Below are 18745 nucleotides of genomic sequence, written 5' to 3'. Positions count from 1 at the left end.
TCCTGCCCTAAATCCCTTGCCTTTCTACCTGAGGATTTTCAGGGAAATAAGTGTTTCTACTGAAGTGATTCAGGAAGGTGTAGGTCCTTCTGCATCCTGGAAACTCATTTCACCATGCCCAGCACTTGCAGTCACTCAAAAGCCAACAATTCTGCCCTTGTGAACAGGGCACTGCCTTTAAGTGGCAGTTTATAAACCAGTCTAGCATCAAATTTAGTTGTTGTGGAACAAGTGCTTTCAGTGCCAGATTTGGGAGATAAGAACAAATGACTTCAAATTGCACAGTACTCCCAAATTCCAAAACACCCTCAGCTCGACAGAGATGGGTAATAGCGAGCACTAAGGTATCATTGGCATCTGAGGCAAACAGCACTGCAGCACAGATCACAGCATGTGAGGCATTTTCTGTACTCATGCATTCTATCAACAGAACAAATACATTTTTAGTCAATTAACTGTACACCCTACAGCTGAAAGAGGCTCTAGGTCAGCTCTAAATTGTGTTTGCATGAATCCACCAAAGGCTACTGAAGCAAAAAATCCACTGTAAGCACCATTTGTGGGATTTACACTACAGTACCCGTTTCACAGGTTCAGTAAATAAATGCAAGAGAAGGAGCATGGAGCAAAGGAAAATTCCAGCAAGCCTGGAGCCAGCCAGTGCTTCAAACTGCAGAGAAATTCTCTCTTGGAAAGGTATTTTTACCCCAGAGAAAGAATTACGATCTGATCACAGTATATCTGACTGGCTTGAGATCATTATCCCATTCCACTATAGTAAATATTTCACTGAGAACTCTTTTCTTTACCCCCAGCACCCAAAGCAAGTCTGCTGGAAGCCACTGGTTTTACATTTGGCCAGCACAAAGGATGAGACACTTTCCAGGTGTCTCAGGGAGGAAGATGTGCAGGGGGAGGTGCATTTCCATCTGGAACTGTGCGTGGTGCTACTCACGCACCGAAGCCACTGATGGATCACATTATTTGCTTGTCGTGCTGCTCAGCCCCAGATTACACATACAAAAGGCATTTTCTCCAAGTGGAAGAATAGTAGCTGCACAGAGCAGGGAAAGGGAGAGGTCTGAGACCTTTTTATCGCTGGCTGCAGAAAGGAGATGGTCAGAGATGATCATTTATGTGGCTCACAGCGCTGTACCAACAGGGTAACTCTAACTCAAACTGGGAACTGTTCTGAGCCCTGCTTTCAATGAACTGGCGATCACAACCCCTGTGAGCTCTCGCTGAGAACACCCACGCCCACACCTCCCCAAAGGTGTGCGAGAGGGATCGAGCATCAGAGCAGACACTTCTCCCAGCAGGGGTCAGGGCTGCGGCACAAACTCGGGAGAACAGGCAGCGCTTCCCCAGCTCTGCCCCAAAAACGAGCACTTTTTCCACTGCAGTCACAGCTGTCAAAACCACACAAAGGCAACTCAGCAACCAACACCAAGGAACTTCCCACAAAAGTTGAGCTCCTGATAACACTCCTGCTTCTTGCTAATTATCTTTTAGTGATAAGCTGTCAAGATATTTGTGTTTAAAAGACTGATCTACCTGTTAATCTGCAGAGTGATGCAGGGTAACTGTGTACACGGACTCTGATGGCCTCCTTCCCCCCAGGGTGTGAGTTTTGAAAGCAAATACATCTTTAGAGCTGTCTTAAAAGAGGACAGGGGACAGCAAGGTGAGGCAAGTAGAAGTGGAGACGGGAAGAAAAGCCAAGATGAAGAGAACTGCAATGTAAAACAAATAGGCTTCAGTATTACTAAACCTGAGGAAATAATTGCATGTGTCAAACCCAAGGGTACAATCCCAGCACAGGACTAAACACCTGCCTGAATTTGACATATTCCCTTATTTGAAAGGGACAAAGGACACTGTCAGGTTAAGGTATGAGGTATTCCCAGACATCAAGGACAGAAACTTGCCTTTTGTACCCAAAAAGAAAAGAAAAACTAGTAAATCTCTTTGTCTGTTCACATTTTTCTCATGTCCCATGACTGAACTCAAGTATTTCACTGATGAACTTTCTGGTCTGGCTGGTTACAGTGGTTGTCCTTAAGCACTGGCTGGCATTAGTAGGGTTGGTATAAAAAATAAAGAAATGCTCTTTTCTCTCCCCACTGCTTCCCTACCTATGAGGCCCGTGAAGCCAACGCAGCAGGAGTACAGCAAGAAACAGTCTGTTTGGTTCATCCATCATCAGCAAAACTGTCAGTTCAGCTCCAACAGCAAAATCTTTATTACTGGTTATGATGCAAAAGGCAGAAACCACACGGTCTGATTTCCCCAGATCTGAGGCTGAGTTTGCAGTACTGGCAGTTGGAGGGGAAATAATTTCGACTTTTCACTGAGCCAATCTGATCTGGAAATTGTTGAGAGCAAATAAATATGGAATCCCACCATGGCATTTCTGCAGTCGCTCTCCAGCTACAACCACCTCTCCTCTTTCGTGAGCATCAGTGATTAGTATTTGGCACATGTAAAAAATCAGCTATTCCCTGAAGCCATGCCTGGCTGATCAATTACAGAACTAATACCTCTTCCAGAGGTCAGTTTAAGAGATGAATAATCCCTTTCAAACTTCCCAACCTGCAGCACGGGGAGACTGTTATTTGGTTTTCTGCAGCTCTCTTGGAAAGGTCAGAGTGCCCACAGTACTTGGCTGCCCACAGGAACACACAGCAGTATATCCCAGACAATCCTCCAGGTGACCAACGACCTTTTTGCAGTAAACAGCCTGTGCAAGAGAGGTGCTCTCTTTTCTTCTCAAGAAAACAACCGTTTATTGACCCTGGACTTGTCTTTAAAGGTAAGCAGAACCCAAGCTGCCTGCCACTCTGTTACCCACCAGTGCAAAGCAGATACCTGCATGCACATGTCAGCTCAGCTCCCTGCAGCACTTACTTCTTCTAACAGGCTTTTCTAGGTGTCATTTCAACTTGCTAATCCACCTCTTTTCCCTTCTGCACTCTGAGGAAACACAGCACTCAGAGCACAGGAGTGAGGGAGGCAAATACACCCCCCCAGCCTGACTCCTCAGTCTGCAAACAGCTCCGGTGCCCCTCACACTCCAAAGGGCTTTCCCAAACAGCAGTAAAGTGGGAGACACCACAGCTGTGGGTTTCACACTCTATCTTTTAAACAGGAAAAGTCTGGCAGGGCTGCATTAGCACTTTCCACACATACCAGCCAAGAAAGTCATGACACACCCTCTTCCCTCGCTGAAGCATCCAGCAGCTTAGAGGCTGGTGGGAAAGAGCAGATACAAGCTTGGATTCCTGCTCAGACTGAAGGGGTCCTATGGAAAATAGAAAGTTCCAAGTCTCTAGGCTGGGCATCAGCTCTGGGCATCTTTGATAATGCACTGGTTTTTCCTCCTGGCTTTCATCTAGACTCTGGCAGATGGGGAAAAAAAAATATCAACAAATTCCATCCACATCCATCCTCTCTGTTATAGAGGTGCTGACCTGTAAGAATGGCCTAAGGGGAAGCAAAGAAAACAACAAAGCTTTTAGTACAAGGATAGTTTGGAACACATTTTAGCAAATTGCAGGACTTAAAGCTCTGGAGGAAGGAGAGAAAAGCTACTTCCAGCTGCTGCACACACTTTAAACCAGCCAGCAAACCCACTACCTGCCCTGCCAGCATCTCAGATCATATGAGGAATATTTGCTAATCCAAAGACTGTATCATCACTTACTTCTGCCTTGCAATTCTTTTTTTTCCCCCATCTGTTTCTTTTTATACAGCATTTGTCTTCTAACCTTCCTGATTTGTTTTCTTTATGTCTTTTTGATTCACAAAAAAAAAAAGATACACCTTATCTCCTTCCCAGGCTGCACCACCCTCCCTTGTTTTGCACAGTCAGTCTCATATCTCAGCACCATATTTATTTCTCTCTCTCTCTGAATAAACAGAAGTGTAGGCACTTTTAAGGAATAAGGGCTCTGTTTGAAGAGTAATTAGCTGTCAGCATAAAACTAATATTTATGGATTCTCATCCTTGAAAACTCTAACTCTGCTACCCAGCACTGATTATGGCTGTTAGAAACAGATGGGGCTGAATCCATACAACTTGAAATAATCCTACATTTAAAAAATAATTAACTACAAATAAAGGACTGAATGAATGCCACTCGCTTTCCTAAATTCGATTTTCAGTTTGAGTTGTTTGCTGGGAGCGGAAGCTGGATTATTCCCAGGTATGTTGTGCTCCCTGGAATACCTTGGAAGGGGGATTCTGCAGTGGATTCAAGCACAGGCTCCCCAAGTCCCAGCACACGCGACGGTCGGGTACTGGAATATTCCAAATGCCCCGGAGCTGAGATGCAGCAGGAAAGGATGGCTCAATCCCGACTGGGATCATAAAGAAACCCAGCACCCCTGGGTGTGTTGTGTCTGGTTGCCTGGCACAGAAGTTGGAATTTTACCAGCCGTGCAGCCTTTTGTTTTAGTGACTGACAAAGATACTGGGATGAGAGCTTTAAAAAACTGTTTGTAAAATGCAGGTTGGAGTGGATGAAATCCCTCGGTGTGTTACTCTTTGACTTTCTCCTCTCTTCAACCTGGGGCAGCATCTTCGCTGAATGGCTGCACCTCTGCGAGAGCACAAACTCAGGAAATTTACACTCTGCTTAATTAAATCTGTGCTTTTTACTTATTGGCACCTCTTTCTGGAGCAAAATTCCCTCCAAGTTGGTTATTCATCATAGCAAAAGGATACGACAAACACAATCGAATACTACACAGAGCCCATTGCTCCTGGTTAACTGGGTCACAGCCCGTCTGCGATGTTTGTGAGGCTGCCAGGCTTTTATGCACGAGCTGTGGGCACGAGGACAAATTCTCCCCTCACCCTTACACCCCTGCAACCCCCTCCACGAGGTTATCCTGGCTCGGCGGGGTCACAGCGAGGGCAGCCCTTGGCTCCCTGTTAGTGGGTAACAATTCCCATGCCAGTTCCACAAGGATTCACAGGGTCAGACCCTCCTTCTCCTCCCTGGCTCCTGTGAGGGCACATCCCATCCCATCCCATCCCATCCCCATGGACCAGCACAAGTTTATCCCCGTTTCTACAGAGGTTCACACCGACACCCCTGGGGATGGAGCTTCTTGCACAACCAGACACCTCCCGCCAAGCGAGTTTTTTTTTTCCCCTAATAATAACCAAGCTGAAATTTAAATTTCCCTTTGCTTAATTTCAGCTCTTTAATTTCCAGTCACACCCCATCAGGCTGCCTTGACATCTCCTCTCCTGTGAGCGGAGGTGTGTGCGCTCGCTGACAGGAACAGCCCCCGGGAAAGGGACAACCCCAACTCCTGCCACTTTCCTTGGGAAAAGGAAGGAGAAAGGGGGACGGGAGGGTTGTGTGGGAAATGAGGGAGAGGCTGGGGAGGTGAGGGAGGGTGAGGAGAGTGGAGGCAATGAGGGGAGGTGAGGGCTGACTGAGGGAGGACACGGACATGAGGGCTGACTGAGAGGGTACATGGCTGTGAGGGGGGCATGATGTGAGAGGAGGATGAAGGCTGACTCTGGGGGACACAGCTTTGAGGGCTGACTGAGGGGGAACGTGGCTATGAAGGGAGGTGAGGGATGACTAAGGGGGGACATGGCTGAGAGAGGAGGCGAGAACTGACTGAGGGGGAATACGGCCACAAGGGCTGAGTGAGGGGGGACGCAGATGTTGAAGGGAGGTGAGGGCTGACTGAGGGGGGACATGATGTGAGGGGGAGGATGAGGGTTTACCCAGCAGTGAGTGCTGACTGAGGGGTACCCAGCAGTGAGTGCTGACTGAGGGGTACCCGGCAGTGAGGGCTGAGTGAGGGGGACCCAGCAGTGAGTGCTGACTGAGGGGTACCCGGCAGTGAGGGCTGACTGAGGGGTACCCAGCAGTGAGGGCTGACTGAGGGGTACACGGCAGTGAGTGCTGATAGAGGGGGTACCCAGCAGTGAGCGCTGACTGAGATCGGCGCGGGCGCTCCTCACCTCTTTGATCTTCATCCTGCGGGCGCGGGTCTCGGGGTCCTCTCCGGTCCGCCCGCCCCGCACCGGGTGCCGGAGGCTCCGGCGGAACCGCTCGTAGTCGAAGCGGAACGGAGCCCGCGTCTCCCGGGCGGGGGTCGCGCCGGTGGCGGGCTCGGGCCGCCCCTCGCCGCCCTGCACCTGCTGGCGGGCGCCAGGCGCGGTGCGGGCCGGCGGGCCGGCCATGCGGGCGGCGGTGCGGAGCTTCTCCCGCAGGCGGCGGGGGGCGGCGGGGCTGGCGTGGCGGGGCTCGGCGGCGGCGGGGGGGCTGCGGGGCAGGTCGGTGTCGCGGGTGGAGGAGGAGGAGGCGGAGGACGAGGAGGCGGAGGATGAAGAGGAGGCGGAGGCGGTGGCCCGGCGGGGTAGGAAGAGGCGCTTGAAGCGGGAGGAATCGGGCAGGAGGAAGAGGGCCCCGAAGCAGAGCGTGAGCAGGCCCGAGAGGAAGAGCAGGAACAGGAACTTCTGCGGCAGCCGCAGCCCCAGCGCCGCCGGCCAGCCCGGCATGCCCGGCAGCTTCCGCAGCACCACCATGGGGCACCGGATCGCGGCCGCCGGGCGGGACCCGCCGCCGCCGCCGCCGCCCCGGGGAGCGCCGCGGGCTCCTGCGGCCAAAGGCTCAGCGGTGCCCGCCCGCACCACCGGCCGCCTTCACCGGGGACCGCACGTGGGTGTCTCCGGGCCGGGCGGAGCGGCGGCTCAGCGTCCCCCCTGCCGGCATGAAGGCGGCGGCGAGCGCATCCCGCCGGAGCCGGGCTGGGCTGGGCTGCTCCCGGCGGCGCTCCCCGTGCAGGCTCCCCGCCGGACGGACGGACGGACGGACGGACGGCTGCGGTGTGGGGCTGGCTCAGGCAGCGGCGCCGGGGAGGTGCGAGCCGGTCTCTCTAGGCGGTGGGTTCATGCTGCAGCATTTCTGCGGGGCGGAGGGGGGGGAGAGAGACAAGAGCGCGGTCATTGAACACCATCGAAGGAGGCAGCCGGCGATACAAGGCTTTTGTCCCCTGTCCGTCCCCCGCCCTCCAGCTGCACTAGTTCGCTTTCCCTCTCTCCGGACTTGCCATCAACTCTCCAGTCCGCGAGCAGCTCCTGCTCTGCACCATCTCCCTTTCCAGCTCCGCGCTGCTGGGCTTGGCTGGTGGGGAAGCCCGGGGGGCAAGAGGGGCAGCGAGAAGCTCCTCTCTGACGAGGAGCGAGAAGCCCGGGAGAGGCAGGATGCCCTGGAAAGCGCAGGATGCCCTGGGACATCCCGGGAGGGGCAGGATACCCTGGAAGGGGCAGGGTGCCCTGGGACACGGCACAGACAGACAGAGACGAAGCTGCTCCGCTCCTCTCCAGGCTGCCAGGGGCTGCCTTCACCCGCGCAGGGCTGGGGGACGATGGGGCTGCAAACCAGCCATGCGGAAAGCTCGGCTCGGGCTGAGCTTCTTGAGGCAAAAAAAAAAAAAAAAAAAAAAATTTAAAAAATTAAAAATCTACGGGTTTTGGTTTTGCTAAAATAGATGCCGGCAAATTCCCTCTTTCCCCCAAATCTCTGCTTGGCTGTTAGAGTTATCCACACCCCCACACCAATCCCCTCCTTATGGGAGAGACAGAGCTCAACTTTCAGACCCTGAAAGCAAGCAGGACACGGCTTTAAACCCCTACCCTACAAGCCCCCAAAACACCCCTTCTCCTACGGGCAGGGACAGCGCTGCCCCCCCAAAACACGCCGCCAGCCCCGCTTGGCGGATGCTTTCCTACCCCCAGCGCTGTTTTACTCACCCCTCTGACAAATCCAAGCCTCTCCGGCTCCTACAGTGAGCAAAAATCTTCTCAGTCCTGCCCGCTCATCCCAAACAGCGAGAGCCCCTCTCTCGCTGCTGCCAGCGCTCAGTTAGGAAAGGGAAGAAGCTGGGCTCTCCGGGGGACAGCTGCGCTCTCCCTGCCCACCCAGGCACGCAGGAGGGGAATGTCTAACTGCACTGAGCTACTTGGATGCCTCTGCTTTTCACCTCGGAGGGGACCCGCGGGGCCGCTGTCGCCGCCCGGTGCCCCCTCACGGCAGCACCGCCCGCCGCTCACTGCGACAGCGCCGGGGCACCGCCCCCTGCCACGCCCCCCGCCACGCCCCCGCCCGCCAACGGTCACCCCGCCGCCACCGCCAGCCAATCACCGCGCCGTGCCCCGCCCACCCTCGCTCGCTATTGGCTGCCTAGCTCACCTCGCCTTTTCCATTGGCTGTTCGGCCTGTCAGACAAGCCGCGGGGCCCGCCCTCTTGTTTACCACAGTTGCCCGGCTCCGGCTCGCGGGGCGGCGGGCCCCGCCCCTTTCCTCCAGCGGCGGCCTCCCATTGGCTGTGAAGAACGCGCCGTGTCCGCTGTGATTGGTGGAGGGGGGGCGCAGCTACTTTAAAAAGGGGCTGAGGACGCGGCGCGGCTCCAGACGCTGTGAGGGCTCGGCAGGTGTCGGGTGGAGGTAGTGCTGCTTTTCCTTCACTTCACACCTTGTGAGGGCTCTGAGGGGTGAATTTACCCGGCACAGCCCGCCCGAGGTCTGATGTTTGCCAGAAGGGCAAAATTCACAAGATGAGATTCCTACCCGGAGGGTGACATGGCCCTGAGGGCATTGCCTCAGTGCCTGATAGGAGAAGCGACCTCAGAGGGGGCAGGTTGGAAACCACCTTTCTGGTTTTTATGAGCACAGCCAAATGCAGTGAAGCACCTCTGAACCCCAAATCCTTAAATCCTCACCCTTAACCTTCAAGGTACCACACCAAGTAAATTTGAAATGGACCCTGTGGGGTAATACTGTACCAGAGGGAAAGACAGTGAAACAAAGCTGCTGCTCATAAATGTTACAAAAACAGCCCCAACCAAAACCTGCGGAATTAGCATTGAAAGAGAAAAAAGGGTAACACCCAAACCCGGCAGCACCTGGAACTGATCAGGAACAGCTGGATGGGCGGAATGGGGCCCCAGAGGTGGGATTTGGGTGCTGTGGGGTAGGATGAGGCTCCCAGGAAAGGGTAAACGCAGCCACCGGAGCATGGCTGTGACTAAACTTGGAAGAGCTAAAAGAGAACATTTTGTAGGCTGGAAAGGAGCTGGAGCTGAGAGGAAAGAAATCATCTGCTGTTTGCGTCTGCCTGCGCGCAGTATGTGCCTTCTGCACAAACAACCAACACCGCAGGGGAGAAATACCTGAGCTGATTGCAGGGCCCCAGACTTTGAACTGCTCGGCTGAGTATCAGAAACATAACTGTGTAACTGTATTGTCATTTTCCTATGGAAAGCACTTTAAGCAGGTAGCAGAACCACTCTAGGAGCAGGATTCTGGAGCTGCTCCTGACGCAGCCATGCCCAAGCATCATCTTTACCTTCACCTTCCTCCACGCCTCCACAGCCTCTGCAGGTTTTCCTCTTGTCAAAATAAACCTGAAAAACCTTGTGCTTTTAGCTCTAGTGGCTGCCCGCTGGACCTTGAACGCCGGTGGCCACCCCTCGGAGGCAAATTTGCATCTTGATTGTTTGGGTTTGAAATCGCCCTTTCAACCATCGCCTGCGGTTCGGAGGCAGGAGCTGGTTGAGCACGAGGGAGATTTGGGCACCACCGCTCACCCACTGCGTTTGGTTTCCTCCGGAGCAGCTGCTGGAGGAACGCTCGGCACAGCTGCTCTCCCTTCCCTGCCCTGTAGCTGCACCGTGAGGGAGAAGAGGAGGAGACTCAGCCACTTCATCTTGGCAGGTCGCACAGGAGCTCGCGGAGCACGGCAGATGCTCCACAGGCTCCTCGGAGCCCAGGGGAGCAGCTTGTAAAGGACGATTTGATTTTGCTTCTTTGCCCGGCTTCACAAGGAGAAGGGGAGAACCCTGAGAGCCAGCTGCCAGTTCCAGTATTTTGAGCATGGATGCAGTTTGGCAGGGCTTTTACTGCTGACCTGCCTCGTGCAACCCCCCAGGGAACAGCACCAGCAAGGCAGCACCGCTCCATGGGCTTCCATCGCCCCTTCTCCCCACACCTAGCATCTGCCCCAGCCTCATTGAATGGAAATAATCCTTCATCTTCCTTAAATCTCCTCTTTCCCTTGGGAGACCTCACACAGCAGGCTGCATTTTTTCTCAGCCTTATAAAAAAAAAAAACAAACCACCAAACCCAAACCAACCAAACAAAACGCCACCAAACACCAAACCCCTCCAACTATTCCGGTGGTGGTCCCTTGATCCTCTTAGACATGGCCCCAGGATGGGAAAGGTTGGATAGCTCCGCTTCCTAAGAGGATTTGGGGGCATCAAGGAGGATAATAAAAATCGACAGCAGAGAACAAACCAGAGGGATAATAAAACAGACAGTTCTGAGCAAACGGAAGGGCTACGCCTCCCTCCTCATTTCAGGCAGCGGCGACGGAGAAGTTGGAGGCTTATCTTTTAATTAGGTTAAATTAGGAAATCTTTTTGTTTTGCTTTGTGTTTAGCATAACATTGTCTTGGAGGTAAAAGCTCAGAAATGGAAGGTTTTCTAGATTAGGTTAAATTAAGATATTATGCTTCTTAAAGAAGACAAAGCATTGTCTTCAAGGTAAATGTTTAATTACATTTTAAAAACAATTTTGTCCGTGTAATAATAAGACAGAGCCCAGCTCTGCCTGTGACTGTGGTTCCAGATGGAAGCCAAATAAATTGAGAAATTGGTGTTGAAGGAGTTAGGAGGCAGAGTGTAATTACTGGGAAGATGGGGGTCCTGCTGCATTATGATTCTTGTTTTTAGCAGGTCTGGAAGAAATAATTTGGAGAAAATTACTTTTTTTTTTATGGCCATAAGAAAAGTAGAATTTAATATCCACCTTTCTATGAGGAAGGAAACTACAGAGTGATAGATAACACTCAAGGCAAAGGAGTTTGGCCCGATAATTGCACTCAACCCTCCAGACTCTCTTTTAAAGAGTCTTGATGTTTATTTTGCTCTCACTGCAGAAAATGCTCCCGTTGTGGCTGCAGGAGAGGCCGGGATGCCTCATGATGCTGGAATAGCACTCCAGTTATTCCCCAGAAAGCCCTCTCTGGCTCTCAGAACCACTCCAGCTGGTGATTTTTAGGCATCACAGTGATGAAAGGATAGAGCAGGGAGATGGGAAGAGAGGCTCTGTGGTGAGGGCAGCAGGGTCAGAGTTACTGTGGTTCTGCGAGAGAAAAAAAGGAAAGGGAAAGAAAGAAAGGGAAAAAAAGAAGGGGAAGGAGGGAAAGGAGAAGGCAGAGGAAGGAAGGCAGGGAGGAAGGCAAAAAAGGGAAGGGAAGGGAAGGGAAGGGAAGGGAAGGGAAGGGAAGGGAATCAACCCAACAACCCAGCCTTGTTTCACTGTAATGGAAAGGGATAGAACATCTAAAAGCATCCTCAAAACAGCACAGCCTCAGCATGTAAACCAGACACCCAAACTCTGTTGACAGCTACTACAAAGTACAGATAGTGACAACAAAACCTGCTGGAGCTGCCAGCTTTAGAGAGGAAGGGCTCCTTTACCTCCCGAGGAACAAGCGCGGCGGTGACAGAACAAGGGGCCACCTTTGGAGGATTCCTGACACCTCACCGTGGCGTGGAGCCCAATTTGTGGCCCAGCTTTCTGCAGCCTGATCTGAGGAGCTGATGAGTCCCCCCCGTGCTGGGAACAGAGGGCTCCTGCTGCGTGGGATGGATGTGGCTGTTCCCAGTTCCCACTTCCCACCCCGGGCTCTTACTCACCCGTGGCCCAGTGGGGAACGTTTCGGGGAGGACAAAGCTTCTGAGGCATCTTCCTCCTCCGTGCAGCCCCAAGGCAGCTGTTCCCCACTGCAAGCAGCAAGGTCTGATATTATTCAAAGCATAGATGTGTCAGTCTCCCTGCAGTTGTGATCGGATAAGGGGAAATCCATACATTTAAACCAGCTGATCCATTACACAAACAACAGCCCCCAAACTTCTCCAAGCAGGGAGAATGAGCAAAACAGTCCCCGATGGCCTGTAATGACTCAGGGCAGAAGAAATCCGTCTGGTATTGATTATTTTAAGGTTTTAGAAACACAAGCAGAGGGCATGAGGCTGTGGAGAAGCCTGGATAATTAAGAGCCTCGTTATCTGCTCCATGAATGTGGGCTGCCGGGGTGTTTAACCTGGGAGAGTGTGATCCTTACTTAAGGACCAGGGAGCAGGGAGCATGACTGCTTAGATTAAACCATGTGCTGATGGATTACTAGGATTGTTTCCGTAGGAATTATTCTAATAAAACACTGAAAGGCTAAACTGTAATAATAATCCAGCAGGTGATGGCAATATCACCTGTGCAGGGTGGATGTATTGACAACAGAGAGGGTTTCCTCTGCCAACCTGCACATGGTGTGAGAAAACTAATGTATAAAGTGGGTGATAAAGGCAGAAGAAGGAAAGAAAGGGAAGGAAAGGAAAGGATAAAGGTATAGAAAGACATGCTTAAGGCTTGGCTCCTTGGAGCAGCCTTTCTCCTCCTCCTCCTCCAAATGATCTCATCAGCATCTAGTGACCATCCTGTGCTGCCCAGGAGGAGGTTTGCAGGCTGGAAGGTACAAGAACGGATAAAGCAGTAGTGGATTTTGCCCTGATTTAATTCAGTTTGTGCTGTGCAAGAGGACAAATTTCATGTGATAATTTTAATGAGCTTAATGTGTAGAAAAAATGGATACTTAGCCCCCCAAACCCTCAGAATTTAGAGGCAACATCACACATATCTGCAGGTTTGGGTGCTTTCCCTTCAACTCCACATTCAGGCATATAAGATATTAATTATCTGAATTAAGACTCACATTTAGGGATGCACAGAAGCCTCGCTGAGAATTCCAATGGTTCTCTGCTAGCAGGAAACATTTACACAATATAAACCCCACCACCTCAGCCAGGCTTATATTTTATCTCAGAAAAAGGGAAAAAAGCCATTCACATCTGAGATAACAACCTGTTCTGTGTCTCTTAAACCAGAATTGTGTAGGAATGAGCTTTCATCAGAGAAAGAATCTTGCTTAATTATGGTGAAGGTCTCAACAATCTTACCTCCTCTGTGCCAGGGAAAACGTAAAACAAGCTAAAAAATAGTACAAAAGCAGAAACATAGCAGAAGGTGCATGGAGAAAAGAGCAGAAACAGTTCTAGTTTATTACTTTCTTGTAATACCAGGTGACTAATGTAGCAGCCTGCACATTTTTTCCCCATTAAAATCAGCATCATCAGAATGTCTGTGTTCCATTTTCCCCTACTTAAGTAAGGTAAGGGCCACGAGAACGCAATGAATCTGCTCTTGTGAATGTGGAGCAACAGCCTATTTTAGATGGCTTCAGAAATAAGATCCCAAGTGGAAAAAAGTCTAAGAATAATTTTCAGCCCGAGACTTGACTTGTCAGAAAATGCAGTTCAGGCAAAGCAGAACTGCAGGTGAATCCGTGATGAACTCGGTGAAACAAACCCAGTTTTCCACAAACAGAAGCATTGAGAAAGCCCAGTAATCTTAAACCAAACTTAAATATTTGTGTTGGGTGTCAAAAAAGCCTCCAGAGTCAACCCAAGAAGCAGTTTGTGTAAGATGTGATGGTCCTAATGGCCTCCTGGGATTGAATTACCTGCTGCCTATAGGAGGTTTTCATCTGGAGTTGTTTGGAACAGAGAGGTCTCCCTTTTTTTGAGGTAAAATCTGGCTATCCAACATTTCCTAGCAGACATCTGAACTGTTTGGGAAGAGCCCAGGAGGTGACAGACCCATCTGACATCAATGGGGACTGAGAACAGCTAAAAGTGTGCCAGGAGACCCTATTTGAGAAAATACAGGAATTTTCCAGCTGGAGAAGGAGCCAAGCAGACCAATGCTTTTGGAAACTGCCAAGCTTCCTAGTAGTCATTAAAGACTGGTTCAGTTTTTAAGGAAAATAACCTCCCAAAGGGTGAATTTCCACTTATTTGACGACCATCTGTGCAGTCCATCGTCTGTCCTGCCTCCAGAGGCATCCCCACGTGCCAGCAGCTACCCCTGCTCTCCCCCAGTGTGATAATCTCTGCTCTCCTCAAAGGGGTGGGCTGGGTTTGCTCTGAGAACGTTGTCACGAATGCATATTTCACACACACAAAAAAAATCTTCTTTCATCATATAAATATATCCTGCTGTTGCTGCTTTTTAAAAGTGAATTTCAAGGCAAGCCAGAAAATAACAACCAATACCTTCAAACGCTGGGAAGATTAATCACCATGTGGGAACACGGGAAGAAAAGCCTTTCTGTTCATCATATTCATTGTCCACAGACTAGAAGACAAAAAATGAAAAACCAAACCAACAAACCCATATATTCTTTTGGTTCTGCTCTGTGTTTTGGCCAAAGATGAAACACAGCCATACATTTTCATTACCTGCCTCAGAGCTCTCATGGTTTATATCAGCCCCACTGCCCCAGCTGCCCCCTCGGTTAATAATTGTGCCACAGGGTCAGTGATTTCAGCAGAGCTGTGACAGTTTTCAGCTCTGGTGCTGAGTCTGAAGAGGATCCTGCCCGACGGGGAGAGTTTTAGATGAGGATTAGTGTGTGAATTCTTCTGGACTAATAGATAAGTGCTACAATAATTTAGGACAGATTTCCAGCTTGTGGTTAGCAGACCCTTGGGGTTAATACACTGCTCAGTAGCAATCTATTAAAAAATACTGGAGAAAAAACCAATTTCATATAAACCATATGGGGAGATACACAGAGGACGTTTGTCTTTAGGAGACAAGTCAAAGACTAAAACCTACCAGTTTACACACATTGCAAAGAAATTTATCAAAGCAGCTGTTACAGGACAAGCAGTTTTGGAATCTTTCAGCAAGAGATAACAGTATGAGAAACTTTATGGTCAGATTATTAATCAGAGTTGTTAGATTTGATAGCAAGGGATAACTCTGTGAGCCACGGAGGTCCTCTGGCCATTTGTCCACAGGCAGGGTAAGTTACTGTCCAACACTGCTGATTTTAATTGGATTCTCTCTGACACTTTTTAGGAAATCCTTGATAAACTCAGTGGATCAAATTTTCGACCCCTCTTGATTGTTTTCCTGAAGTGATGCAGAGAGACCCTGAGTGGGCTGCAGAGTCACTCCCCTGGTCAGTGAGAAGCCTGTGAGCAAACAGATCCATCTTAGAGCCAGAAGTATTTTCCCCCTTGCCCTGGTGCCAGGCTCATTTCCCTTAAACTTTAATGTCTATGAGCCAGGCCATTATGAGCCAGGCCAAGAGAAATAAGGACACCTCAGAGCATTTGAATGGGATAACATAAATATTTCCATTATAGGGAAAAGGAAGCATTTCCAAAGAGCTAAAAGTCATTTAAACTGTGGTGCTGCAATGAAAATTCCAGCTTATAGCTCTCTATATTGGCCATCCTCGGGTGACCACTAAGGCTTGGCTAAAATCATCTGTCAACTGTGGCTCAGGCTGGAGGGTGAAGCAGATCAGGAGATCCCTTTGGGCAGTTATTTTAAGATTAATACATAGATTCCAGGGCATTTTATTGGCACCACTCAGATGTCACCAGCCTCCTTCTGGAGTGATGCAAAGCTGCCAGGCTATTGATTGGGATAAATTGCACAGATCCTGGTGCCTGCCAGGTGAAGCCCCTCCCCAGGGACTTCCAAGGTAAGCAGAATTTAAACCTCTTCCAAGGAGGTCAATAGTACGTAGGGAAAAAAGAAAATATCAGGTTAATGGGGCAGATGTTCCAGCAACTAAATGTATTTCTATTCCCTGTAGAGAGGAGTAGAAGTTGTTGAAGCGCTTTGCCAAATTACAGAATTACCCTTTTCCCTGCCCAGCCATTAACCAAAACAGGAAAGCAGAGCCCCTGCGGAGTTCAGCGTTTCCAGGGTGGGAATTCCTGTGCCAGATCATCAGGATCCAGGCCAGAAAGAGGAGCTAAGATTTTAAACCATCACAGGAAGTCATCAGCTAAAGCCAGGAAAGAAGATTCCGCACTTTGCAGACGCGCTGGTGTCACAGTCCTATTTTGCAGGTTATTTTTTTTCCCCTCAGAAAGGCAGGATTGTTGCTCTTTTTTAAAAATAAACTTGAGTGCCCATGTCCCCCCTCAAGGCCAAATCCCTTCAGCTGGTTCTGCTGGACACCGCACTGAGCTCCCTGTCAAACACTGAAATATGGAAAGGGCTCAGTGCGGCCCAAAATAACTTCTAAGTCACCTTCAGGGTGAAGTTCATCCATCCCGACCTGAGAAACAGGTCACTCCAAACCTCGCTCGGATGAATCACTGTCTGCACTATATTTATCCCGAGCCTGGGGAGGTCTGCACCAAATTGTTGACATTTTACCAGTCTGAGCCCAGTGAGCAGAGATGTCCCACCTGCCTCGTGGCATCTGCAAGGGCATGGCCTGTAGGTGCCTCGTCATCCCAGCCCTGGAGAGGACACTGCACTCTCCTGACAGAGGAGCTCCCTTTTCCAGTATCATCCAGTATCCTGATTGTGGGGCTTTGCTGGTGCCAGACAACCAGCACAGCCCCTCTGCTGTGGTGGGAGAGAGGGAGGTTTCGTCCTCCAGGTTGCTGCTGACTTCAGAAACGTCCTCAGAGGCCTCTCAATTTTTCCTGGATCAGTATAAAATAAAGCAATTTCTTGGTGCTGAAGCCCTGTGAAACAGGAAAATGCTTTTCCTTACTGGTGTCTCCGGGTGGTCCCAGCCCAGACTCACCACCTCGTCATTCCACATCTGTTGTGGAAGAGGTCCCATGGAATGACAAATCTCATAGCTGGACCCACAGATCCCACTATATTTCAGCTTCCCTTTTCCTACCTTAAGCTTGCACACAGGGCAATACTTAATCCATGTGAAAGAAGAAAAATCTTCCTTGGATCCTCATCCAGGATAAGCAGTTCCTCTTCAAGGACCCCAACAAACCCTGTATAGGTCGGTGCCTTCTCCCCCTCCCCCGTCTCAGGGTGACACTCTGCCTGGCTGAAGTGCCCCCAAAAAAATGGGAAAGGAGGTATTTGTGTTGCTGAGCCTTGAGCTGCTGTGTGTTAGCTCACAGTTTTTAATCCTGGTCTCCTATGGGCTGCTCCAGCCATGCACACTGCATACAGATGGAAAAGGCTCTGACCAGGTGGCCAGGCTGCAAAACAGAAAATGAGAACTGGAGAAAAATAGCAGTTATGGGATTATAAAAATACCTGCCAGGTATCAGAAATGAAGGGAGGGGGAAATCAGTTACAGGGGAAGGGAGAGGTAAGGAAATTATTGTCTCAGGGTGGCATCCTCCTGTCCCAGCTTCAGAAAGGAAACAAACCCCAGAGGTTTCTTGGTCAAGATGTGGAAGACATGACCTGTGGGGATACAGGGCCCCCAGCCTTGCTGATGGGTTGCTGCAATGCCATCACTTCATGCTGCTGATATTCTCCCAGGTTTTGTGGCTCTTGGAAGCTGGAGACACTTGGGACCAGCTGAGCTTCCTCGGAGCACAGGCCCAGGAATGCTGTAGGGGACATGGAGTTAATCAGCATGGCCTGTCCAAGTACATCTGTAGGAGTAGTTAGCACTGTAGGGAGGCTGGAATTGCTCATTTCCTCACTGGTTGGCAGGGGAAAAGCAATGTCCCCTCGTGGATTTTGGAAGGCTGTTGCTTTGGGTCTGCCTCAATTTGTCAGGGGGTTTTTCCAGCCATCACCCCAGCACAAGTCACTGAGCTCATGATGGCCCCTGGGGGCAACCCCTGGGCTGTGTGGGGTGGAGGAGGGAAGACATGGGACTCACCTGAGGTATGGATGGAGCAGCAGCATCCAGAAGCATCTCAATCCAGGCTGGGAAGCCTGCAGAAGCCAGGGAAGCCTGTGTGTACTTGGCCAAAGGCAAAGCCAGCTCAGCCTTTAATGCTTTGCTAATGGCCTGCTTCCAGAGCTTTCCCCCCAAACTTGCTCAGGGCTCTTTGCATTTCATCCTGGAGAATCCCAGCGTTGGCATCAGAAGCTTAGAGTGATAAAGGAGGAGAAACTTCAGCCCTCAAACATCCATTGCTGAGAGTTGTCCTGGAGACGAGGAAAAACTCAGGGACAGATGCTCAAATGGTTGATGGCAAAACACCTGTTACATGGAAGGGTCTCTTCTCTTGAGGTACCTGTCCACCTTCTTGCTCTTTGAAAGGACTTTTGCACCTGGTGGATCAAACTTTGGAGGAGAGGGAATACAGGATGGTACCAGGGCTGGAAAGGCCTTTCAGATCTAAAAAAATTTTTTTTTTCAAACAACTTAGAAGCCTGTGTGTGGTTTTAAAGAGATCTGGTAACTCAGGTGGCAGCTTGGAGTTCAGCACAGAAGTTATTAAGTGACATCTCTGAGCCATGTGTATAAAACAGAGAAGATATTGATAATGGTTTTCTCCCGGGTTACAATCTCCTGCATTTATTCTCACTGCACAGTCAGAAACCACCTTTCCAGATATTGCATTATGTTATCACTCCAGCACCTCCCTGAGATGGCCGTAGTAGGTCCCAAATCAGATAAAGCCCGAGCTCATCAGGGCAGCCAGCCTTTAAATCACCATTTAAAGGAGGCTTTATCACTCCCTGCTTCAAGCTCTGCAGCCACAGCGTGAGGCTCGAAGCAGGTTAGGATTCAGCTCACCTTGCTCCAGACTGAATGTTTCCCAGATTCTGGCCTCCATCAGCCCCAGCCCAGCGTGTGGTTCATCCTGAGGGTCTGAGAGCGAGTTAATCTCGTGGAAG

At 50.4% G+C, this 18745-nt stretch overlaps 1 protein-coding gene and 1 long non-coding RNA gene across 2 annotated transcripts in view; both read right to left on the bottom strand.

Moving 5' to 3' along the window:
- The window catches only part of MAN1C1 (mannosidase alpha class 1C member 1), a 62878-nt gene extending 56162 nt beyond the window's left edge, over positions 1 to 6716 (bottom strand). The window contains exon 1 of the mRNA XM_027705944.1: positions 5990 to 6716. Within this exon, the coding sequence (XP_027561745.1) occupies positions 5990 to 6556 (567 nt within the window). The 5' untranslated portion in view covers positions 6557 to 6716. The remainder of the gene's footprint in view (positions 1 to 5989) is intronic.
- Positions 6717 to 10450: 3734 nt separating this feature from the next.
- Positions 10451 to 11937, bottom strand: LOC113978817. The gene is made up of 3 exons (XR_003537661.1): positions 11737 to 11937; positions 11518 to 11624; positions 10451 to 11179 (listed from the first exon to the last, which is right to left on the bottom strand). It is a non-coding gene; the product is annotated as an uncharacterized LOC113978817 (long non-coding RNA).
- Positions 11938 to 18745: the final 6808 nt, after the last annotated feature.

Source organism: Neopelma chrysocephalum, unplaced genomic scaffold (assembly GCF_003984885.1).
Source record: "Neopelma chrysocephalum unplaced genomic scaffold, ASM398488v2 Primary Assembly neopelma1_361, whole genome shotgun sequence".
In the NCBI taxonomy this organism is placed as follows: domain Eukaryota; kingdom Metazoa; phylum Chordata; class Aves; order Passeriformes; family Pipridae; genus Neopelma; species Neopelma chrysocephalum.
Note: the sequence above shows the minus strand (reverse complement) of the source record. Positions and strands in the feature narration are given on the sequence as shown.